Source organism: Pelodiscus sinensis, chromosome 1 (genome assembly GCF_052426305.1).
Source record: "Pelodiscus sinensis isolate ZL-2025 chromosome 1, ASM5242630v1, whole genome shotgun sequence".
Taxonomy (NCBI): domain Eukaryota; kingdom Metazoa; phylum Chordata; order Testudines; family Trionychidae; genus Pelodiscus; species Pelodiscus sinensis.
The window spans coordinates 192,244,663-192,270,372 of NC_143052.1; the positions used below are offsets into that span (position 1 = coordinate 192,244,663).

General features: G+C 38.8%; 1 protein-coding gene across 5 annotated transcripts in view; it reads right to left on the bottom strand.

Annotated features, from left to right (window-relative positions):
* Positions 1-1,169: 1,169 nt before the first annotated feature.
* ERG (ETS transcription factor ERG) overlaps positions 1,170-25,710 on the bottom strand; it is a 217,829-nt gene continuing 193,288 nt past the window's right edge. For 4 of the 5 annotated variants that reach the window (XM_014575421.4, XM_014575424.4, XM_075911963.2 and 1 more), the window contains 7 exons: positions 22,101-22,304; positions 21,082-21,162; positions 18,555-18,626; positions 9,409-9,477; positions 7,251-7,307; positions 6,184-6,231; positions 1,170-3,079 (listed from right to left, as the gene is read on the bottom strand). In XM_014575421.4, the coding sequence (XP_014430907.1) occupies positions 2,559-3,079; positions 6,184-6,231; positions 7,251-7,307; positions 9,409-9,477; positions 18,555-18,626; positions 21,082-21,162; positions 22,101-22,304 (1,052 nt within the window). In that variant the 3' untranslated portion in view covers positions 1,170-2,558. The remainder of the gene's footprint in view (positions 3,080-6,183; positions 6,232-7,250; positions 7,308-9,408; positions 9,478-18,554; positions 18,627-21,081; positions 21,163-22,100; positions 22,305-25,710) is intronic. The other variant, XM_014575429.4, reaches the window with a different exon arrangement.

The following is a 25,710-nucleotide window of genomic DNA, read 5'->3' on the forward strand; positions in this document are numbered from 1 at the left end:
ACATGCCTTTTTTAGTGAAGTGTGCACAGTGTAATATTAGACATTCGTAGAAATGAGTTTCCACATAAAAGCAAACTAGTATTCTTATATTCAAAACATAGGTGTGCCTGACTTCTAAAGTAATGACTAACCTTTTCCAGTAGCATAGTTTTTCTAACATTTTAGTTGGTTTTTATTTTCTTAAGAACTATAGGTTATGAGTGGATATTTTCCAGGTTACTACTATTATGACTGATAACACGGTTGTTTTCAATCTGAGTAATGCTTCAAGTCTTAAATGTAATCCTACATTTACAGACTATTGCCAAGATACCAGAACATGGAGGTCTGGCAGCTACGTTCTTGTGGCCTGCAAGGGTGAACAAAGTGAGAAATGGCTGTACAAAATATTTACAATATAATATGAAATCATACTCATTCTAACTAAATGGTGGTGATGAAAAGCAAAGAAGGGAACATCCTTTTAAGTCTTAATTGTATGTATTCTTCACAATAAGCATTGCCTGCTGTACAGAGCCATTCATAAATGACAAGACAAGGTCCTCGGTATTAAAAACATAGTCATTATATATAAGATGAGGATCTGGGCTTCCCATTATACAGTATGGAAATACTCTGAATATAGAATACAAGGAAAACATTCTGCCCAGTGTAAACACCAAAGATGGATTGTAACGAGAAACTGAGAAGCTATCATTCGCTCAGTTTTAAAGTGAGGAATAATGGAAGTTCTTCATTCTTCATTTTATTTACTAATAATGATACAGTATGTGTTAATAGCAAGAGTGTATGACAGTTCAACAAACTCTAGTATAATAGTAAGACGTGGGCTGGAATTTGTTATACGATGCTGAAAAGGAATTTCTGGATCACAGTCTTCCCCCAGCTCTAGACCTCATTTTCATGGTTGGCCACAAAGCCATCAAAAATATTGGCACAGTTGGCAATCTCTGCTCAAGAGAAGTTCAGGGCAGGAACAGCAGGGGTACTGTAGAGCAGAATTCAGGTGTACTAACAGAACTGTATGGATTTGTCCTTCATTTACATGACTTAAAATTCACAAATCAAAATAATATTTGAAAAGGAAATGTTTACAAATATTTAAACCATTTTGGAAGAAGGTCTAATAGGCATCTTGGTCACTAGAAATGCAAATACAGACCACAGTGTAAATCTGAATTGCCATGCTAGGCCAAGCTTATTTTATTACATACATTCTGCATTCTAAGTACTAATAAGTTCATAATGTAAACATTAAGCATACAGAGTTAAAATTCAAGGCCACAATATTTTTGATTGTCCCTTTTTTGTGTCTTTGGTTGGCCGAGATCAACTCGTAGTGTATAAATGCATAAGTTATATAATTATTATATAAAAAGGAAAAATAACATTGACTTGTATACTTCATTCTGACAAACGCACAGCGTTCGCGACTCAAAAAAGAAAAACTGGCGCCTGCCTAACAAAAATACTTATATGATATCTGATTTTGGCAGTCGGGGTTGTCTCTTACTTTAAACCAGAAGAAAACAAACTCCCTTAATAATGATGAGGTCCTAAAAGTTACTTTTAAATATTAGACAATTCCAGTTTTACCTTTTTTAAAGAGATGTATATTCTGATTTCTGAATTCTACTGCTTTTCCCTTTCTCCACTTAAAAACAATCAAAGCTAGTCCTTCTATAATACTGGGAATGGTATAATACTGATCAAAATATTTCTCAAGTCCAAACAAGTAATTTTTTATAGTCCCAACACTACCAAATTTTCAGTCTCTTCGGTATCTCCTCTTAAAGAAGTTTCTTTTCTCTCATTCTCATCTTTGCCCTCCTCTTCCTCCTTTCTACTTCCTGTATCAGATGTACGCCCTTGATCTACAATCATACTCTTGCCCTTCAGCACATTCTCAATTCCAATGTTTGGCTCAGAGTTCCTATAACACTGTCAAGGAATCTTAAAGCTTGGGTTATCTTCACAGTTTGAAATAGCTGATACCTTTCCAATGAATGGAATGCATTCTGAGTTTAACCAAAACCAATGCTGTTATATTCCAAATCAGCTTCCACACTCAATCAGTCTTTCTTGATATGTTTCCATTTTTTTAAATATAGGTGGAGGGGTTGCTTTGGTTGTTTTGTTGGTTTTTTGTTGGTTTTCATGAATTCGTATACTGTATGTTAGGTCACTATAGAATTATCCTTATATTGCTGTAGTATAGTCCCAGTTTGCATTAGCAAGATATCAAATTTTACACAGAAGCTTATCATCTTTTTAAGACCACTTTCTTTTGTAGGTTGTCCTTTTCATTTCATGCTTTACCTACAACAGTTTTTTTGTTGTTTGGTCCACAGATCCGATGCCCATATACATTACATTTTAGCATCTTTATACTTCTTGAATACTTTCCCTACGACAAGAAGTCTTTTTTTGACATTTTTTCCTCAGTCAAACTTTTTCATGTCTCCTTAGGCATTTTTAATTCATGTTTCCCAAAGTAGTTCATCATAATTAATTGGGTATTGTATTCCATGGTGAAGCGTCTCTTATTTGTTTCCTTCTTAGTAGTAGGTGCCAAGGTGAGAAGGCATATGGGTGGCTGGAAGCCTAGTATTAGGGTAGATACCTCCAGTTGGTGAATTCCAGTATGTAGTAGGAGCAGCAAAAAAGCTGGAGGAGGTTACAGGTAAAGCAGGAGGATGGGCAGCTACAAAGTTCATCTTCTGAGGGTGTGCATGGTAGGGGCTCATGTAGGGTAGGTCTGTTGGATATTTATACATGGAAGACTCTGGAGGATGAGGCTGAAGGGCCTGAGCAATTCCATGGAAGTCAAATTTGTAGGCATAACGCTTACCATGGACTTTAGTCATAATATTTTTGTCATAGTAGTAACGGAGTGCACGACTGAGTTTGTCATAGTTCATGTTGGGTTTGCTTTTCCTTTCTCCCCAGCGCCGGGCTACTTCATCAGGGTCAGTCATCTTGAACTCGCCATTGGTGCCCTCCCAGGTGATGCAATTAGAATTGGAGCTATCAGACAGGAGCTCCAGCAAAAACTGCCACAGTTGTATCTGTCCACTCCCTACGGGCGGGGGAAAAAAAAGAGTTAAGAACCAGTGACTAATAACATCAACACTTCCTGACTTTCACATATGAAATCCAAGTGCATTTTCACTGCAGACCCTAATTAGGAAATGTTGCAACCTCTGCTCCTTTCTTTCAATCTAACTACTGTCTCTATCAAAAAAAGATCTGCGTATCAGAGGTTATAATTTAAAGTATTGTTTTCTGTATTTTGACAGGCACAATGCCATTATGTGCATATTTAATAATTACCTCATGTCATTTACTTGGAAAACTGATAGTGAAATAATACAACATAGATATAGCAAAACTAATCTCTAAAGTTCAGGTCAAACAGCTTTAACTTGCTTTCGTGTTCCCACAATAATATTTTGCAACTAAATTTTCTCCACCATGGAATAAACCTATGCAAAATGGAGAAGTTTAGAGAAAGCTAGATCTTCCATGCCATTTCAACCATTTCCAATATTTAGGGAAATGTAGAACAAAAACTCATTGGATTGCTCTTATAGTGCATCTGATTGCATTGCACAGCATTTGAGAAAACAATGAAAAGATCTTTAAACTGAGTTCTTGTAAATGTTCTCTGTCAAACAGGAATGAAAACAATGGGAAAAGTTATGATTCCAAACACTTTTATTCCTCCCTTCTCTGGAAATTCAATCTGAGAAAGAAAGAATTTGTGCTGTTGACAACTTTGCAATATGGCTTTACACAACAACATCATAAAAATACAATATGAACATTTTAAATGGCTGACAATATATTAGATGGGTCCTGCCACTGAGATTCATGTAAAAAAAGTAGTATTTTATGACAAGGCAGAGCTGATACTCCATAACAGTTGCCAAGCTCTGTATATCGCAGTTGCAATGTCAGCAGAATTTGCCAAACAGATTTTCTGTGCTAACTTCTAAGTACAGTATATCTCTGTCAAAAAATAAGTTTTTTTTAAAGTGGATATGTGAGTCTAATAAATTACCATTTCTTTAGAAAGTTTATAAGAGCAGACTATCATATTAACCTAAAGTCACATCTGAAGTACATTAACAATTTATGCTTCAGAGCAACTAAAACTTTTATTCCTTTAAACGATATGTATGCAAACTGTTCTTAATGAATTTCTTCTGTTCCATTAACATGATTAAACAAACAAACAAACAAACAAAAGAATCCCTGGTATGAGCAAAGCATGCACTTTTAATACATGAAATATAACCAGACGATTAGTATTTGAAAATCAATAAACAGTCAAGGACTGGACAAAACACAAATTTCTGAATTAACAATCCAGCATATGTTTCAATATAAACACTTGCCTTCCAAATGTAATATATAGTCATATGAAAATAAATGGTTCTTGTCAATTTCCTTTTAATGAGAGTAATTCCACCATTTCATATATACACAGAACTTGTTAAAGTGCAGAAATAATAGTTTATAGAAATTCCATACTTGTGTCTCTCCCTAAATGTTAACATGTATCTCTATCCAGGGCATATCATATTAGCTCTTTTCACAGTGCCATAGGCACAAGGCTAGCAAAAAGCCAGTTGATACCATGTGTACAATGCTGGGATTTGCAAAAGAGTTAATGAAGCTGCATGCCCAACTTCCAATGAATTTAATGGGATTTGGACACCTAATTCCTTTAGTTCTCTTGGAATCCAACAATCTTTATCTTAAAAATACTTTATTTAATGTAACTATAACTTTATTTAATGTAACTATATCATAAAGCTAATACAAGGGAAAAAGACAATTTAGTGTTGAAACACTCCTAACTTAAACAGGTCATGACAATATCAGACAAAGAGCCATCATGATTCATTCAGTCATTGTTGCAGAAAGAAATATGACTAAGAATAGGAAAAGGGGGCAGAGAAAAAGAGCATTCTACCCATTGACCGCTATCGAAGGGGTAACAGTACTTGGTATATGCATTGTCAGTCTATTGGACCAAATTCTGATCTCAGATATATTGTTATAAAACGAGACTCACTATAATGGAGTCAGACTAACAATTAAATTAGTCTGGTCCACAGAATAGTATAGCAAGAAGATCCCTTACCTTCTTCTCTCTCTCCCCCACCTTTAATACTATAGGTCATAGTTCAGATTGTGTTCAATAAGATATTCTGACATGGAATCTGTATTTAGACAAAATCTTCTGATTTTCTTGAAACTATAGCCTGCCTTTTTCAAGTGGGAGAAAGGCTTTGAAACTTCTCATCCACTTGTATCTTTCCTATGGGGATTCTGCTTTCCCATTTGCTCCTATTTATTTCTTGTCAATTAATAAAGTTATTTGTTTAAAGTCTTCTGACTTTGTCTAGTCTATTACATGGCGTCATTTCTGAAAATAAATAAAATCTCTGTCAAAAACAGATGCTCACTTTAGTGATTTCACTAGTGACTCAGTGATATGAACCACTCAAACCCAATATTTTCATAGCTGGAGGATATCCTGGGTCTAATCCTTAGGATCATAAACTGGATGTCAGGTTTCATGAGCCAAGGCTCTGGCTCCATGTCTAGTCTGGAATACATGAATGAAATGAACTTGCACTATTTAATATTTTCAATAGCATTTTTAATGAAGTATATTTGTATTAATGAAAACCATAGTTTGACTATATGGACAGGACTTAGGTCACTGGAGAAATCTGCCACATTACACACTGGCCACCTAGTCACTATTCTCTCTTCCTTTCTGATCTAATAATGGAACTAATCTTGCTTGACTTGTTCCCTTTGGATGAAATTCAGCCTTGTGCAAAGGGCCACTGCAAGTCCAAAGCACTGTTTAAATCCCACCTGAAAGACCTCAAGATAAGGTTAAAGTACTCTCTATGCCTTGTATTGATCCTCTTTGAAATCAGTGAGACAAATCATATGATTACCCATCATGCAATCCACTAGGCGCCATCTGTGTCCATTGATTAATTCCTATTGATTTCAGTGGGAGCTGGGAATGCTCACTACTTTGCTAAACCTTGCCTTCACTCTCTAATAAGTGACAGATATAAATTTGAAAAGTGACAGATATAAATTTGAAATTTGAAGAAAAATCATCCCTTGGGCAGCAAAACTCCTTCTCACCTGGATTTGCAAGACGGCTGCTGGTAGGTCCAAGAATCTGATAGGGATCTACACAAATATGGACAAATGAAACACATTAAACTGTTGTAGTTACCAAACATCATTTTTGAAATTCAGGTGTTATTACAACAGAGGCAAGTAACCATACTTCAGAGACTTGTTAATGACTTGCAATATTTTGATGACTTGTAAACAAATTTCATGTGACCACAGGAAATTTGGCCACTCCCTTGATAAGTGGACACCTGGCTAACTAAAATCAGGCTGGACCACAGACTTTGCCGGACCAGAGTGCCAGATTAGAGAGGCTCAATATGCACTGACTCAGAATTTCTGATGTACTTTCTCATTCAAGGGACAATCTAAAATAATACTATGGACAGCCATAAAAACCCTTCCATCTTTCACAATTACTTGAACATATTCTGATAAAATGAATACACTCTCCTGGTGACTACCCAACAGAATGGAAATGCTTTCAGCTTTCAGCGCTCTATATCAGGAGTCCAGGATTTCAAACGCCAATAGAACTGTGTGAGGAATTCTAGTTTTAGCTATCTTTCTCCTATATACTGAAATGTTCACTTCTGTACATTTTTCTGAGATTAGAACTCCAACTAGCCATTATGAATAGAATTCATTGAAATCCTTGGATTCCACATTTTTGTACTGAACCTGGTTTGCTTAATAGCTCAATAAGCCCTTACAGGGCACACAACCCTGGTAAGAATTACTAAAAGCAAGTCAGGATGAGCTGAGACAGCCTATTAGCAACTTGGAGCTCTAGCACATCCAACTTCCCAGCAAATCGATCATTTATATTTTGGAATGTTTGATTTGTAGATCATGGGAGTTTCAGTGTTAATTACTTGTACACGCAAACACGAACACACAATTCAGCCATCATGCAGGATGTGATAGTGAGACCAGCCACTATGCAGGGTCTCTGCTAATTGTTTGAGTCTCCTCTTACAGTTGGCTATTTGGTGGCAGACTACGGCATATTTCAGATCATATTTAATATACTCCACTTAACCCATATCTAACTTAAATAAAGTTACACACACCTAACTGAGGTCGCTGGTCTTCTGTTTTGGGCACTGTTGAGGATGATGGTTGGGTAGCTGAAAATAGAAAAAGTGATATATTTATCTATTTTTTAGTTTGAAAATTAGTCACCAAAGCAATCTTACATTGGGGTGGGATTAAATCATCACTGGCATAAGTAAACAACTTACTGGACTTCAGCAGCTCAGCACTTTTAAGTCTTGGCTTGACAAAGTCCTGTCTGGGATGATTTTGTTGGGGTTGGTCCTGCTTTGGGCAGGGAGCTGGACTCGATGACCTCCCAAGGTTTCTGCCAACCTTAGGATTCTATGATTCTATGATTCATTGGCCATGTCAACAACAAAATTTGCCCTGATATGTTTAACTGAGCTGACCCGCTCAGGCTCAAAAAGAGCAGGTTTGGACTATACTGGAAAGCACAGTTGTTACTGATAATTACAAATTGCATAACATTCACACATATTTTGGACTTGTCTTTTAAGACAGCATCAACTGTGAGGAATTCTAAAGCAGAGTGTCTTCAGTTTAAGGCAAATTCTGTCACTATCATGCCTTGCCCAGCACTCCATATCTGTTGGCTCCTGTCAGAGGCACTGATACACAGCAAAAAAAGAAACTATGAATTTCTCCTAAATAACATATGTGCAAAGCAAGGCTGTGCCCACCAGTGTTGGCAACCTCTGCAGACCAGCACCTGTCCCCAGCAGAGTGGGGAGCAAGGGGGCTGCAGGGGAAGAAGCTGTCGGGGGAGGAGATTGCCAGCTCACCCAAATTGGATGCCATTTCCTGAAATGGCATCTAATTCGTCTGGATCAGGAGAATTGCCAATTGGCAACCTGGAGCAGTGCAGGGTGAGGCTCACCTGGACCTCAGGATCGCAGGGGGAGGTGCAGGCAGCACTGGGAGGCATGAATGTGGGCTGGAGGACACAGAAGGAGCAGAGGGAGGCCATGCTGCCAGCCAGAGAGAAGTGACACTTTGAAGGGGAAACCGTTGCCTCTCTCCAGCTACCAGCTGGGTAGCTGACCCCTGCTCCTCCTGAGTTCTCTGGTCCACCCTCATGCCACTCGCTGACTCCTGGGGAGCACGGGCTGGGCACAGAGCCCACATGGAGGATCCTGGGGTAGCTAGGGACCACCAGAGCTGGCACTGCCCATAGTTGCTTAGCACCTCATCCCTGGCATACACAGCTTTACTAGTGCTCTGTGCTGCTGTGTATGCTGTGTATGCCTAAGGACGGCCACTAATTTTTTGAAGTGAGCGTATGCTGTATAACTTGCCCAGAAGGGGTTCTACTCTTCCTTATATGTGACTAATCCATGCAGGGGAGAGGAAACTCTATGAGTTCTAATGATCTAGAGACAGCAGTTCCTTTGAATTCTTCCACTGGTGTGTGTGTTTGTGTGTGTTTGTGTGTGTGTGTGGGAGAGAGGGTGGGGGGGCAGGCAGGTTCCCACCCCTAGTAGAAAAAGCTAGTAGTTTAACCCCTTTTTCCTTGTGGATCTCATATCATCCACTGGTGAAAGGGGCTTGCACTGTGTTCAACTACAGGCTGGAATGGGGAGAATCCAGAAGAGCTCAGCCATGGTCTGCTCCCTAAAAAATTTTGATGCTAGAATCCCATATAATTTTCATGAAGGAGCTTTGCTGAAGTGGGAAGGAAAGAGGACCACACTAGAGGCAGCCCTCCCCATTTCTTGGGCATAAACTCTTCTCTGCATGCAATCATAGAAGAGAAAATGGGACCCAAGTCCTTAAAAAATGAACTTCAGAAGGAATCACTTTTAAAACATTTCAACAACTCAGAATAAATCTATTTTTCTGCAGTGCCTATAGTGTTTATAGTCTATATCTCTATTTGATGTATTGATAGAAGTAAGAGTTGTACATTGACCCAAATTCTTACTCTTTTTCATGAGCGAACAATGTCAAAAATAATCCTACTGCTTCCACATTTGAATGCCTAAGTTTAAAACACCCCAAAATGACCAGGTCTTTGGTACCCAAATACCAGCTCCAGATACCCAAAATAATATATTGAATACCCACATGCAAAATTATGAGCTATAACATAGGTGCTAGTTTGAATTCCTTTTCCAGAGGAGATACACCTGACATGAATTGGGTGGCATGCTAGAAAATAAGCAGGTGCTTTACCTTTTGATTGAGGAGCAGGGTGACTATGACTTGTCCAAGCTGACCTTCTGGCTTGCTCGTATGATAAATCTGTAGAGAAAAATCAATTGTCTCAAGTACGTATGGCATAAAGGGTGACAGGTTCTTAATGGCTAAATCATTGGACATGGGAAGGTTACTGACATAAGAAGGATCTCCATTGCTAAGCCCGTCTTAACCATCTCTCACCCTGAGAGCAGCACCACAGCCTAATGACCTGCTTCTTTCTTTGCTCCCCTGCAGTCTACTCAATACACCACTGCAGAAAAATCTTGGCCCTCTGCCACTGCTGTAGCCACGTCTCTTCTCTGGCTTCATGTCTCCTTCCACTTCACATTCAAACTTATGCCCTCACCTACAAAGGTCTCTGCTCTTCCCTTTAGCGCCCTCCTCTCGCACACTTACACTGGGAAAGTGACTGAGTGGGAACGCTGACAGTAGCTCACTCTAGCGTCTAGCTGACTGGAGTGGGTTCAAGGTTCCATGGAGGTTGGAGGCAGGAAGTAAGTGTTAGTTGCTTGGGTGAGAACTTCCATCCCTGAGCCTCAGATGAAAGTCTCTTCTGCCGATCATTTTTGTAACAAAATGAACTTTGGTCTTTTTTACTGCCTTGTTAGTCTGCTGTTGTCATTTCTCGAGATGAATCCAGGCTCTGTGGCTGCTGTGTGTAATTTAGAAGGACTAAGAGCTGAATATCCAATGGCAATATTAGTGGGAACAGTATTGCATTGTTTTTTGTTATGACAAGGTGTCGTGCTATAAGGTGGGTGCATAACTGTCTGGATAACCATTCTCAGAGAGTTATTATTAACAGTTCACAGTCATGCTGGAAGGGCATAACAAGTGGAGTTCCGCAAGGGTCTGTTTTGGGACCAGTTCTGTGCAATATCTTCATCATAGATGATGGCATAGAGAGTACGATTATTAAGTTTGCTGATGATACCAAGCTGGCAGGGGTTGCAATTGCTTTGTAGAATAGGGTCATAATTCAAAATGATCTGGACAAACTAGAGAAATGGTCTGAGGTAAATAGGATGAAGTTTAATAAGGACAAATGCAAAGTACTACACTTAGGAAGGAACAATCAGTTTCACACATACAGAATGGGAAGTGACTGTCTAGGAAGGAGTACGGCAGAAATGGATCTATGGGTCATAGTGGAACACAAGCTAAATATGAGTCAACAGTGTGAGGCTGTTGCAAAAAAAGCAAACATGATTCCGGGGTCCATTAACAGGAATGTTGTGAGCAAGACACCAGGAGTCATTTTTCCGCTATACTCTGCACTGAGTAGGCCTCAATTGGAGTATTATATCCAGTTCTGGGCACCACATTGCAAGAAAGATGAGGAGAAATTGGAGAAGGTCCAGAAAAGAGCAACAAAAATGATTAAAGGTCTAGAAAACATGAGCTATGAGGGAAGACTGAAAGAACTGGGCTTGTTTAGTTTAGAAAAGAGAAGTCTGGGGGGAGGCATGATAACAATTTTCAAGAATCTAAAAGGGTATATTTACATTACCATCCTAGTTTGCACTAGGGTGGTTAATGTAGTCATACGGAGTTGCAAATGAAGCCCGGGATTTGAATTTCCCGGGCTTCATTTGCATGATCCCGCCGGCGCCATTTTTAAATGCCGGCTAGTTCGGACTGCGTGCCACGCGGCTACACGCGGCACGAACTAGCTAGTTCGGATTAGGCTTCCTAATCCGAACTAGCTGTACGCCTCGTGGAACGTGGAACGAGGTGTACAGCTAGTTCAGATTAGGAAGCCTAGTCCGAACTAGCTAGTTCGTGCCGCGTGTAGCCGCGCGGCACGCAGTCCGAACTAGCCAGCATTTAAAAATGGTGCCGGTGGGATCATGCAAATGAAGCCCGGGAAATTCAAATCCCGGGCTTCGATTGCAACTCCGTATGACTACATTAACCACCCTAGTGTAAATTAGGGTGGCTAGTGTAGACATACCCAAAGAGTGTTACAAGGAGAAGGAAGAAAAATTTTTCTCCTTGGCCTCTAATGATAGGACAAGTAGTAATGGGCTTCAATTGAAGCAAGGGAAGTTTAGGTTAGACATTAGGAAAAACTTCCTGTCAGGGTGATTAAACACGGGAATAAATTGCCTAGGGAGGTTGTGGAATCTCCATCACTGGAGATATTTCAGAGCAGGTTGGATAGACATCTATCAGGGATGATCTAGATGGTGCTTGGTCCTGCCATGAGGGCAGGGGACCGGACTTGTGATCTCTCGAGGTTCCTTCCAGTTCGAGTGTTCTATGATTCTCTGATGTTCCACTACGTAACTACCAAGACTTCTGATAAACTTCATTTATTTAATGCTATATCATTTTTAAATAAAGAAATTGATTATTCTTATTATTCAAAGAGAATTTGGAAGCATTTGTTTTGTACCTGAAGCAGTGACTAATTCAGATATCCTGTGAATTCAATAGGGCTGTGGTAAATATACTGTACCTCTGCTATACCTGCATCTCTGCCCTGTCTCCTAGTTTTGTGTGTCCTTTGCTCTGTTAACTGTGCTGCCTTCATTTGCCTTTTGTTCCCACACCTATGGCTCCTTTTTTTATTCTTATGCTTGGCATGGACCTTTCTCCTCATTTGTACCTATTAATCTCACTCTCCTTTTCCAGAATAATTTACAAAACTCATCCCTTTTTGGATCACAGTGAGCTGCTGGCTTATACGTGAGCATTCCCCCCTGTCATTCTGATAAAAAACAACTTCAAATGTAAAAACATGGGAATGGCCATACTGGAACAGACCAAAGGTCCATTTAGCCCAGAGGAAATGAACAGAACAGGTAATTTTCCAGTTGTTCATTCCCAGTTTCTGGCAAACAGAGGCTAAGGACACCATCCCTGTCTATCCTAGCTAATAGCCTTTGATGGACCTATCCTCCATAAATTTATCTAGTTCTTTTTTTAACCCCGTTATAGTCTTGGTCTTCACAACATCTTCTGGCAAAAAGGCCTACAGGTTCCCTGTGTGTTGTGTGAATAAATAGTTCCTTTTATTTGTTTTAAACCTGCTGCCCATCAATTTCATTTGGTGACCTCTAGTTTTTGTGTTATGAGAAGTAAATAGCGCTTTCTTTAGACCAGTCATAATTGTATAGATCTAAGCCACATTCCGCCTTAGTCATCTCTTTTCCAAGCTGCAAAGTTTCAGTCTTATTAATCTCTTCTCATACAGAAGTTGTTCCATGCCCCTAATCATTTTATTGTCCTTTTCTGAACCTTTTCCAATTCCAATATATCTTTTTTTTTGACGTGGGGTGACCACATCTTCAGACAGTGTTCAAGAGGTGGGAGTACCAAGGATTTTATAGAGATAATACAATATTTTCTGTCCTGTCATTTCTTTCTTTCTTATTGATTCTCAACATATTGTTCATTTTTTGACTGACACTGCACATTGAGTGGATGTTTTTAGGGAACTATCCACAATGACTTGAATATCTCTCTCTTGAGTAGTAACAATTGATTTAGACCCCATCATTTTATATGTACAGTTGGGATCATGTTTTCTAATGTGCATTACTTTGCATTTATCAACATTAAATTTCATCTGCCGTTTTGTTGTCGAGTCACCCAATTTTGAGAAATTATAGTTTTGAGTTTTGTAGCTCTTTGCAGTCCGCCTTGGACTTAATTATGTTGGGTAGTTTTTGCACATTTTGCAACCTCACTGTTTATCCTTTTTCCCCCTTTTATGAGTATGTTGAATAGGACTGGTCCCAGAATAGACTCCTGGGAGACACCACTAGTTACCTCTTTCCATTCTGAAAAATGACTATTCGTGCCTACTTTTCTTTCCTATCTTTTAACCAGTTACTAATCCAAGAGGCTCTTCCCATTTATCCCATAGCAGGTTACTTTGCTTAAGAGCCTTTGGTGAGGGGCCTTGTCAGAAGCTTTCTGGAAATCTATGTATGCTATATCCTGGTGCCAAATCAGTGCTGTATTAAGGTAGGCATATAGCTTCCTTTTAATGGATGGTAGAGCCTTAATAGTGTCTTACCTTTCTTTTAGAAAGGTTGTTTCACCATCTTTAAACAATAAGTGAGGGTAGGGAGTCATGAACCAGTTCAGGAGGTAGTCTGAGTGTCGCTTTTGTATATCTGCCTATTTTCAGATAATACTGGAGAAAGAATGGAATGGAAACAAAGTGTAATGTGTAATTCACAACTAAATTGCCTTTAATTTATTTAGTCTGTTTGGCTTCAGTGTATAACTGGCACTGCCATCACTGTGGTCTGATGGAATCTTACACTCTCAAAACTTTGATTTTGCTGAGATGCACACTTTTTGTTCTGTATTACATTTTAAGTAACCATTCCTTTTAATCCCTGACTTTTCTAATTTTCTACCACATTTTTCTCTCATGGAAACACGGTGAATTGGAGAAAATAGTGCGAACTGTGTAGGTATTTACATCACTGCATACAGTACGGCATATAGCATATGTGAGTAACTGTATACAATACTATTATAATTATTTGTTACAGTATGGTCGCACCCAGAAGCCCCAATCAAGCTGGGATCCAGTTATGCTCAGTGCTGTTAATGTTAAAGCACATAGTTAGAGACAGTCTTCTCCCTGGAGAACTTAGCATCCAAAAGGAAAATGAAGACATACAAAGGGTCAAATTGAGTGCTATGTCCAACTTCTATTGCAAACATGGCAGAAAGGGAGATGGGCTGTCAAGGAGCTGATCCTGATTTTCTGCCCAGCTCTGGATGCAGATTAGAACAGCTTGATGGAGTCTAGAACAGACTGTGGATGGCTCTAAATAAGTGCGAGGTGGATATGGTCCACAATGGATCATAAGCCAACTGGGGCCTGTCAGAGTGCAATCTATTTCATTCACTCCCCTTTGCAAGCTGCTTCTCGCCCTATGGTACCTCTTTCCTTCACCTCCAGGCCTTGTGCACCATGAACATAGTGGGAGGTGAACAAATTGGCTGTGCTGAACCCGCTGAGAACCCTTCCTTGGTGGTGGTTTTCCCAGCTAGGGGTTTGTGACCTGGGTGTGCAACACCTTGAGCAGAACTAAGAATCTAGCCCAAAGGGTGGGAGAGCAAAGGGGGAAAAGAGTGATGTCAAGGACACATGTTGGTGGTTCCCATTTTTCCTACCCCCTACCCACAAAGAAGGATTGGGAAAAGCAACAAAAATGTGATACTAATGGGATTTGTACCTGTCACTGGGCTGTTTGCATTCCACCCTCCTACTCCCCCATCCCCACTCTTTGCTTGCTTCTGGGGGGTGGTGTTTGCGGGGCCTCAGATTGTAAATTCTTGTGAATTTGTATATTAAGGGTAGTTACATGCAACTTGTGCATATGCAGCCCAGTGCTAGTAACAGTTTCAATTTTAAAATACCACATACCTGAAATTCATTAAGTATAAATTTAGTACTGTGAGAAAACCCTTGAGTCAAGAGGCAAACACATCCTTGTACAGTTGTGTGACTACGCCCTCTTTAAAAGGAAAGAAGCAATTCTCAGCCCTGCTTGAAATAGCATCAACTGGAAGACTTCATTCTTAGTTCAGGATCTAGGAATTTATCTGGACAATGATTTATATTTTGTTAAACATATTGCTATCATAGATAAGCAGGTCTGTTTTTACTCATGATGAGAAATTGGTACAATATGTCCTTATCTAGACCAGATCTTGTAACTCATTTTCATTTGATCAGACAGTTAGATAATCCCCTATTAGTTTTTCCTGAGCTACTAGAGTATATCACATTTAACGTGCAAAAGATTCTTTTTATTTTCAGGATTGCTGAAGAAATATGACTTTGGCATTCATATTGTTTCAGAAGCTCATTCACTTCCTAGTCTCCATTATAGACATTTAATAATGGTAGCTGCTTAATTTTGATTCACTATCTGGAATTGTATCCCAATGTTTAGCAGATTCACTCTCTGGAATTTCTCTTTGGCATCAACCTTGCCTCTTTTTCCTTTTATTTGTAGTCAGTGACTGCCCCAAAGACAATCATATCTACTCCTGTTGTTAGCAAAAGGGATTTAGTTATGGAATAGTGCCTCAGTAAAAGTTAGGCTGTGTGCATTCTAGTTGAGATTTGGACCTTGTCTGAAAAAGAGAGTTATCAAAAATGTTCTGCTGAAACCATTTTTTCAGCCGAAAATGCAATTTCTGAAATATCAAATTTTTCTGTTGGAAATTTCTTTTTTACTTATTTGTTTTCTGTGGGAAAATCACAATTAAATCTTGCATTTCAGGTCAGCTGGACTCAAACTGAAATATTTTGGTTGGTTGAACTGACCCAACACATTTCATTTTGAATCAGCTCAACATAGTGGTGGCTTCTCCCTTTGGTGTTGCATGGTGCTGCATAGCCTCGCGAGAGCTGGCAATCTCTCTTCTGGGCTAGGCTCCCTTGCTAGACCACATCTCCCATGGAGCAATATGGCTTCCCTCTTCTGACCAACCTTTGCGCTGAATCGTGGGGATGCATATAAATTGCATACTGTAGAACTCTCACACCTGTGTTGTTTTAGGGATCATATTAATGTTTTTGATCATGTTTTAAATATACTATTATCAAAATTGTTGATTCGTGGAATAAACAACAAATAATTAACAAAATATAGATAGAAAGGAAACATATATAAGAAGTTATTTTCATTTTAGGTAAGGAAATTATATTTGATTTTTCTACATTTAGAAAAGACATCAATGAACCATCCAGAGGCATTTGCACTAAGGAGAGGTACATAGAATTGCCATGCTGGCAAAACCCTGTGTTCCATCTAGTCTGCTATCCTATTTCCAACTACTCAGAAGAAGATTGAAGACATCACACAGTAGACAGATGTGAGCTAATCTTCCTCCCAAGATAGTCTTCTTCTACCCATATTAATTAAAGATTTGGTGAGAACTCTGAAGCATCAGGTCTTCTTCAGATACATTTTTATCTTGGTTATTACTACTCTAACTGAATGTTCCTGTTATCCATATAAATGTCCTATCTCTTTTTTGAATCTCAGTAATCTCTGTGTTTCAACAACAGCCTATGGCAATGATGTCCACAGTCTAATTATGTGTTGTCGCAAAAAGTTATTTCTTTTTATCAGTTTTGAATTTGCTTCCTCTCAATTTCATTGAATGTCCTCTCAGTCTTGTATCAAGATGCACAGAAAGTAGATGCTCCCATCTTTCCAAAACCACTCATTATTTTGTAAGAATTTTATCATGTACCTCTTATTGACACCTCCTATCAAAAGTAAAAAATCCCTGACTCACCAATTGCTCACCATAGCAGAGTTTTCCCAAGGCTTTAACCATTCTCATCACTTGTCTCTCTGTCCTCTAATTCAGCAAATATAACTCTGCAGATGGGGTGACCAGTACTGAACACAACATTCCAAATGAGGCTACGCTGTTGATTTATATAGTGGATGGCACAATAATTTTTCCCGTATCATTCTTCAGCCTGTTCCTTATGCAGCTTAACAGTTTGTTAGTATTTTGACAGCAGCTGTACACAGAACAGAGGTCTCCATTGAACAGCCGATAGTGATGCCCAGGTCCTTTTTCCTGAATTAATGAGTTCAATTTAGGTACAGGAATACCGGTACTTCAAATTTTCCTTCCAATGGGCATTGCATTGCATTGATCAGCCTTCATTTTCACCAGCAATTGTATTGCCCATAGCTTGGTTAATTCCAACTGAAGTTCCTCACAGTTCTCTTTGGATTTAACTGATCTAAGTACATGTGTGCCATTTGCAATTTTGCTTCCTCACTTTTGTCACAGATTTTGTCACTGTCCTTTTCCAGATCATTAAATATCAGTCATCCTAACTGGACTTTTGAACACCTATTATTAGTCTCTTCCCATGATGAAAGCTGATCATGTGTTCCTATTTTTAGTATTCTGTCTTAGGCAGTTTTTGATCCAGGATAATATTTTGCCATTCATCTCACTGCAGCTCAGTTTCTTTAGTAACTTTTTTGAGGGGCTTTGTGAAAGGATTTTAAAAGACTAAATAATGTCAACTGGTTCTTCTTTAACTAATACTTTATTGTAATATTTAAGGAAATCTAATAGAACAGTGAGGCATGATTTTCCTGGCAGAAACGCTGTAGGCTATACCTTATTATATTATGGACTTCTAAAGTTTTTTATTATTCAATTTTAATTATCATTTCAACCAGTTCAAGATTTAGCAGTGATTAATTACCTGAGTTATTAGCTAGGATCATTTAAAAATATGAATACGCCATTTGCTAAACTGCAATCCTCTGGCATACTAGCTGTTTCAATCAGAGACTGTGTATCTTTACTAGCAGCTCAGTCACTTCAATTTTAAGTCCCTTCAGTGCTCCTGGATATATACACCACCTGGACCTAGTGACTTGTTGCTTTTTAACCACTTTCTTCTGTTGCCTCAATACTTCTTCTTTATTATTAGCAAAGCAGAGATCCAAACTAGGTATCTTCCCAACATCCTCAGAGGTGAAGAATAATGCCAAGTAACGCTATAGCTTCTCAGCAATGTTCTTTTCTTCCTTCATTGTTCTCTTTACCCCAGTGATCCAGCAGATCCACATATTCTGTTATAGACTTCTGATTTCTGATATGAAGACTCTCTTGCTGTTCATTTTTATGCTTTTCTGTTGCTGTATTAAGTTACTTTGTTTAAAAAATAAACAAGAAGCAAAAAATAATAATGCAAATATCACTCTCTTATATAGCACTTAGACCAACAGATCTCAAGACTCTTTACAAAGGAGGTCAGTATCTTATCCTCATTTTACAGATGGGAAAACCAAAGCACCATGAGGTGAAGTGACTTGCTAAAATCATTCTGCAAGCCAGTGGAAAGTGCTGGGAATAGAACCTTTGCTTCCAGGGTCCCAGCATTCTACTCTAGCCACTAGCCACATTTCCTCAAAAACAGAAGCTTCTGAAAAATGGACTCTTTAAGCTGCTCTTCCCTTCCACCTCATCCCATGCAGTAGAGATGGATGTTACTAAGCATGTTTATACTGTATTATTTTAGATAGAGACACCTGAAGTAGAAAGAGAGGGGACAGTGAGCAAAATCACATAACAAAAATCATCATTCATACCTGGCCTGGTTGTAATTCTTTGTGTCGCTTCTGGATAAACTGAAGTGTTTGGGAAAATAAAAGCTGCACCTCCTGCAGTAAAAAGTGGAGAAAAAACTCATAAGAACTGCTTTTCTCACAGTTAGTTCTACCACTGGTAACTATATCTCAGCCTGTGATAATGTATTAGAATGAAGCATTTGAATACATTTTTTGTCACTCAGGAGTGAGGTTTAAAGGCCTGATTCTAGTTTCTTTTACATCAGTGTAAATTCATTCAAATTACTAGAGACATCCCACCATTAACCAAGGTAAGTAAGAAGAGAATTTAAGTCCATACTTTTTACAATTTAGAAAATCAGGCCCAAAATGTCAGCATGTTTCATATATGTTGTGAAATTCAATTTATTTTGCCTAATCTTTGTTTAGTGTGTACATCACCCTAACCTATGAATATTTTCAGCAGACAATCTAGGACCTGATTCAAAGCCATGGCAGTCAGTAGAAGTCTTTTCATTTACTTCCACAGACTTTGGATCTGGCTCCCAGAGAATCAATTCTTGCTGTACATTGTAAAAATAACCCATCTGATGCAGAAAACAATGTCTGATTATTTCAGGAATTTAAATAGCTCTAACCATGTTAATAGATTTATAGTTATCCTGGTTGGAAATCTGAAAGGGGATTATGTGCCCTACTGCTATTGACTTTTAAAAGAAGTTGAACACCAATCCCCTTAACCTCCTCTGAAGTTCCCAAGACAGATTTTTATACAAACAGAACCAAACCAAGCAAATATTTTTTCTTACACACTGTAGGATATTGCTGACATAAATGCCATCCATATAGCTGCAATGTATCAATAATCCCAGTGAAGTAAATGCAGGTTAATTTTTTGGGAGGTAGATACATTAAAACATCTCAACATCATTACAATTACATAAAAAGGTAACAGGGACTCACTGAGAAACTATTGAGTAACTGTGCAGGGAATTTCATTGCTAAATTAGGATTGTGATTGTGAGAGATGGAAAAGACCCTCAAGTCCATCTACTTTTAAAATGGAATTTAAGGACTGTTCTAAAGTCCATGGGAGCAAAAGAAGAGGCTTCCACTGACTTGAATAGACTGGTTCAATCTTAGCAGCCCTAGATATAGGATATACTGGATATCAAACATTTGAGTTTAGCAAAAGCATGTGATCTTTGAGTAATTATGCTGTAATTTTTCAGGGAAACAGTGCTAATTATTACAGCAAAAGAGAAAATGTGTAGAGTATTTCACATTATTTTTTATATTAGCTTTTCCATTTCTTAAATAGTTGTTATTTCTGGTCACTGTAGGTAACTAATACCCTCAGGCATGATAACGTGATATTTAAAACTTTTTTATTTAATAAAATATATAGCATTTTATGTCACCCTCTGTTACAAAACTGTGAGAACAAAACTTCCACTGAAGTTTTCCATAAATATTTGGAGTGAAAACTTGTAATATCACAGAATTTTGTGGAAGAAATCAATTTCTATGGAGTGTTTTATATTTATCTCCAATTTGTCCAGGGTGGCTCATGGAATGGTGAGCAGTAATAACTATTTTTAAAAAATCTCAAATTCAGACCAAACTTTTCTGAAACTTGGGGAGAAGATCCATTTTGTAGACAATGTATGTCATGGAAGGGTATGTGCGTATCTATGAAACACTGCACAGAGAGAAGAATCAAAACTTAGTTGGACTTCAGCACAGAACAGTCCATAAAATATATTCTCTCCCACCATCCTCATACACACTTTAAAAAGGCCCAAGTATAGTAGTAGTAGGGGATAATGGACTAGCATGGTAAAAAGGGATTTTTTGCCTTAAAGAAATTCCATACATCTTTTACATTCTGTAAGGTTATAAATTTAGCAGGTTTAATTTTATTGCTGGTACAGTCTAAATTGAAAAAAAAAAACCTCTGGAAATACTCCATCAGGAAAATAGTCAGTACTGTCTTTTATAATTGGGGAAAAGTAAAATCCCTGTTTATCCAGTTTTTTGTGTGTGATAAAATAGTATTTAAATATGTGATACAGTATACTGCATGGGTCCATGTTGCAGTATACTCAATGGGAGAAATTAACCAGACTTTGGCACCAAAGCTGCAAACTGATCTGTACAGGTGGATTTCTGAGCCAGTCCAGTGCTCCATTAACATGTGTGAGGCTCCATGCAGGCAAAAGGATCCACCTGTGTGGCTTTGATAAGATTAGATCAGAATCTTAGAGATTAAGTGTAGTTTGTTGCATGTGGATGGAACCTTGCACCTGCACAGGAATAAGAGTTTGCACACAGGGATCCAATTGCAAAATCTGGTACCAAACGATCTCACTTCTGTTCAGTGTGCACATGGAAAACTCATGTCACTGCTAAGCCTTACACAAATATCAGGGGAGAATACACCATCTCCCTGCTGATTTACCATTTCCATTTTTTAGCATGCAACTCAAACAGGAATCCTGTGCTTTTAAAAGATGACCTATAGGAATGGGAGCGATGCCAGCATTACCTGTGTTTCTAGCATGCATTAACCGTGGAGAGTTTTGTAAGGCCTTATCAACATCATCTGAAGTCAAATGTGGAAGAGGAGCTACAAAACAAAACAAAAAGCAACACCAAAATGAAAAAAAAATGAGAATTATCTTCTAAAAACATTTTCCCCCGATAGGATTGTTTTAAAGCAAGTCAAGTAACAATCAGTTTAGTTCTGCTGTTTGTGGGGGAGGTGTGTATGTTAAAGTTTAAACTAGGATATTCATTGAAATAATATCATTAATACATAATATTTCAGTCTGAGTGTATGTGTGTGTGTGTGTGTGTATAGAAAAGACTGCACCACACTGGTGTTGCAAATTTGGTTTTTTTAAAACCACATTTGATCATTTTAATGTCTTAAATTATACAAATTATGTGAGGACTACATCCTTCAAATCATTAATTCACTATTCCCTTCTTCCCCCTTTAGAAAGTTAGCCATCAGCCACAAATCCTTTGGTTTGAGATTTAGAAGATTCTTTTCTCTTCTGCATGAATGTACATAACTCCTATTAATTCCAGTGAGAGCTACATGCACATATGCAGAGTAGAACAGATCATATATATTCAAAGAATCATGCCTGGAATTTTCTTTATAAATCAATGTTTTTACTTTCATTTAGGGTTCTCATAGCTAAAATGGAAAGAAGAATATGTGACCAGAAAAAACATCATCACAACAAGTCCCTTTAATTTTCTTCCTACAGTATTATGGATGAATGAACTGGGTTTCAAATTAATTTTTTGCCCATTAGGAGATATTCCTAAAATAATTTCTTAAAGTAGTCACAATAAACCTGATCTAAACCCACTGTAGTCAATGGGAGTCTTTCTATCAACATGAATAAGCTTTGGATAGGCTCTAATAATATTCTTGGAAGCTGTAACATTCGAAGTTGGGAGATTTGAAATCCCAAAATGAAAAGACACTACAACTGGAAATGCTGTTGACAGATTTATTCTAACCATCATAACGAAGGAAAATAGTCTTACTCTCTCTGAGGTAGTGTAGGTGTGAGAGGAGGATATCTGCATTATAGCTTGGGGTGAGCCTCTGGAAGTCATCTTTGGTCATTTTACATAGTTCTTTCCCATCAATATTCTGGAACAACAAGATGTCAACATCTGGAAGACCATATTCCTTCACGGCCCATTCCAACCACTGACGTACATGGTCGGTGCTCCATAATGTAGGATCTGAATGGTTTCACAAAGCATAAAATTAGCCATTTTTAATACTGGAACTAGTACTAAATTATCAAAGTAAATTATTGTCACACTGGATGATGTTAATCCAAGATACAGTAACTTAAGTGTAGTTATACAAAAATGAATTTGTCCCATTTTAGGGGAGAAGACAACCTGAGAAAAAATTGCTGTACAAATTATGGAGGTGAGCTAGGACTTCTGGTTATTACTTTAACATATTCGTTTCACTGTTAATTTATCCTCCCACAGATTTCATCCCCAGCTATTATGTCTCATCATTATTTTACACTACTGTTCACACAGGAGTATGAAGCCCTGGCCATGTGCAGAATCCTACTGGGTGGAGGTGTTTGCATTCACAGCACTTGCTGCAGGACAGAAGCCAGTCATGGATCATTTTCAAAGTTTTCTGGTGAAATTCATACTCTTTATGTAGGCAAAATGCTCAGTGAAGTAAAGAGCATTTGGAAAGACTGAGTATGGACTTCAGTAAGGCCTGAGTGGGGCCTGTTATTTAGTAAATTAGCATAAATTCAGTTAGCAGTCTTCATTTTCTCTCTCTCTATATATAAAAAATTTTTCCTGTGGGATGACAGAGTGACATCAGCACATCACTCTGCATCCCACAGCCCCTCCTCAGCTATCTGGCATCCTACTCCCCTCCCTGGTGCTCTGGGGGTTGGTGCGGGAGCTGCACCGACTGCTTGGTGCTCGCAGGAGTGGGGGGATGGGAGCCACGCAGCTCCCTCCCTGCCCGATGTTCCAGGAGGGGGCCAGAACTGCACAGCTTCCTCCCTCCCTGATGCTGGGGGGGCAGAGTAGTGTGGCCCACTCCCTCCTCCCTCCCTAGTGCTTGGGAATCAAGTGTCCCATGGACTTCTCCTTCCCCAGTGCTCTGGGGGTAGAGGTATGAAGCTGCGCAGCCTTCCCCTTCCTGTTTCCCCCATACTTGGAGGGGGGGGGGTGAGAGACCCGCAGCCTCCCCCCTCCCCAGTGCTCTGGGGAAGCAGGAAGGGAGTTGGCAAACATAGCGAGCGGGGGCACAGCCCCCTAGTCTAATCTTAAAAATACAAAGTGAAGAGGAGAAGAAAACATGCATTCACTGGTTGCTTAATTCTTACTTGAATGATCTAGAGCACTGAACTCTTTGCCAAAATGTCTCAATTTTCAGCATTTATAAGCTATGGTGACAGGCAGGATAAGAGCACTCCTGAACTCATCAGATTTTTGCATGGCAAAGTTCTGAGTAATGTCTTCCCAAATATTTTCATTGCGTTGAGACTGTATTTGAATGTACCCATTGCCAGCGGTGAAGCACAGTGATTGTTCCCTAAGCTTTGTTTGAAAAAAAAAGCCAACTTTGGTCAACAATGGAAGAAACAAAGCTTAATGCTCTTGCTATCATGTCAGCTGAACAGGATTTACTCTGAGGATTCAAAACTGAATTTGTATCACGTAAAGATTGCAAGATGCCTGTTTAAACACACAGCATTTCACATTTGACTCTTAAAGTTTTATATTTTTATGTTTACCCAGGCAGTATGTGACCTGTTCATTATTTTCAATTTTCCTTTCATGCGTAGTTAGTAATATTTATGTCTTGTTGATCGCTCACACTTTTGTTTTCATTAATACAAGATGCACGAAAAGGGGACTTCCAAAAAGCATTAGCTCTGAACTTTCAATCTCATTAATCTGTGTCTGTCCTAGAATGTTGTGATGTACTGTTGTATGCTGCTAAACAGATCCTGCCCTGCTCTAGTTTGTATTAATTAGATCAGATGCTGACAAAAATTGCTACAGGGAAAAATGAACTGGTCCAGAACTTTGCCCATTCCTATCCCCACTTTTTTTTTTTAAAGAGTTGAGCAAAATTTGTGAACAAACATTTTTTTTCCTAAAACTGCATATCCATGTTGAACAAAACATTTTTCAATTTGTGTTGAACTCAACAAATCATTTCAGCTAGAAAAAAATACTCAACAAATAAAATTAGAAAAGTTAATATATTGAAATACTTTGATTTTTTGATTCGAGAAACTTTTCATTTTGAATATGTCTTCAATCAGAGCTAAATAATTCTAAAAAGTATAAAATATCAAGATTGGAAACAAGACCCGCTGCTGTAGGATGAACAAAATATTTAGCATGAACCAGAATTAAATTTTTTAATTTTTTGGAGTTCCCTAAAATTTTCTATAACTTTTGATTTGAGTTGACACGAAACTATTTTTCCTCAAATAATTCAGTTCATCCATGGAAATCAGTTATTCACACAGTTCTAATCCCTAACTCTACTATCACCTTTTCCTCTGATTTCCCTCTTTCCACTCCCATCCCACAGAGTCATAGGATCTGAACCCTTGACCTCTCTCCTCATTATTTATTTGTATAATAATAGTGCCTATAGGCTTCAACCAATTTCAGGCCCCATCAAGCCATGCACTCTATGCAAAAACAGTAAGAGACAGCTCCTGCTTTGAAGAGCTTATATTTTAAACAGACAAAAGATCATAGAAGATAAAACATCATTCTCAAAGATCAGGAACTGAAAAGAAAAAGATTATGTGACTTGGCCAAGGTCATACAGGGATCCCATGACAGAGCTGGAAATTGAACTTTGCGCTTCAGTTTGTTTGTGTAACGCGTGCCTCGATCACAAAAACACCCTTCCTCCCTTTATCAGTTTTAACCTATTCAGCTTTCCAAAGCCATTCAGAAAGGTCTATGATGCTCATCAAAATTTTTCAGACTATTTGAAGCTGCTCACTTCAACACCCACACATCCTGGGCTTCTCACTTAGTTTGTTACATTCATTTTAACCCTTTGAGGGTCTGAGCCCTTAGCTCTCTGGATCTTTTGAGCACACCAGAGACAGAATTACCAGATTAGTGGGAAGTATGAGGCAGGCCCCAGCCTAGAGGAGGGGTGGGCAATAATTTTCACAGGGGGGACACTTAATGAATTTTGGTATGTGGTCATAGGCCAGCTCCACCCCCAGAAGGGACGTGACCTGGAGCAGAAGGGGCGGGGCTGGAGACTAGCCTCCATCCAGAGTTGCTTGGTGGCAGAAGGTTTTGAATTAATAACACAGCAGGTGGTTCGCAGCTCCTGGCCTTGTTGCTATTGCATTGCCTGGCAGCTGCCAAGAGTTACTGTGGCTATTTAAAGGGCTCACGGCTCTGCCCCCTGCTTGAATAGTATTACAGCCGGCAGCCATGAGCCATTTAAATAGGATCTTGCTGCCTATGCCATCACCAGAAAATCTGGCGGCACGGGCAGCAGAATATAAATAGAAAGCAGCTAGATGCAGTCTGCAGGACAGATCAAAGTGTTAGGTGGGACAGATCCGGCCCCCAGGCCACATCTTGCCCGGCATGGATAGTAGTCTGA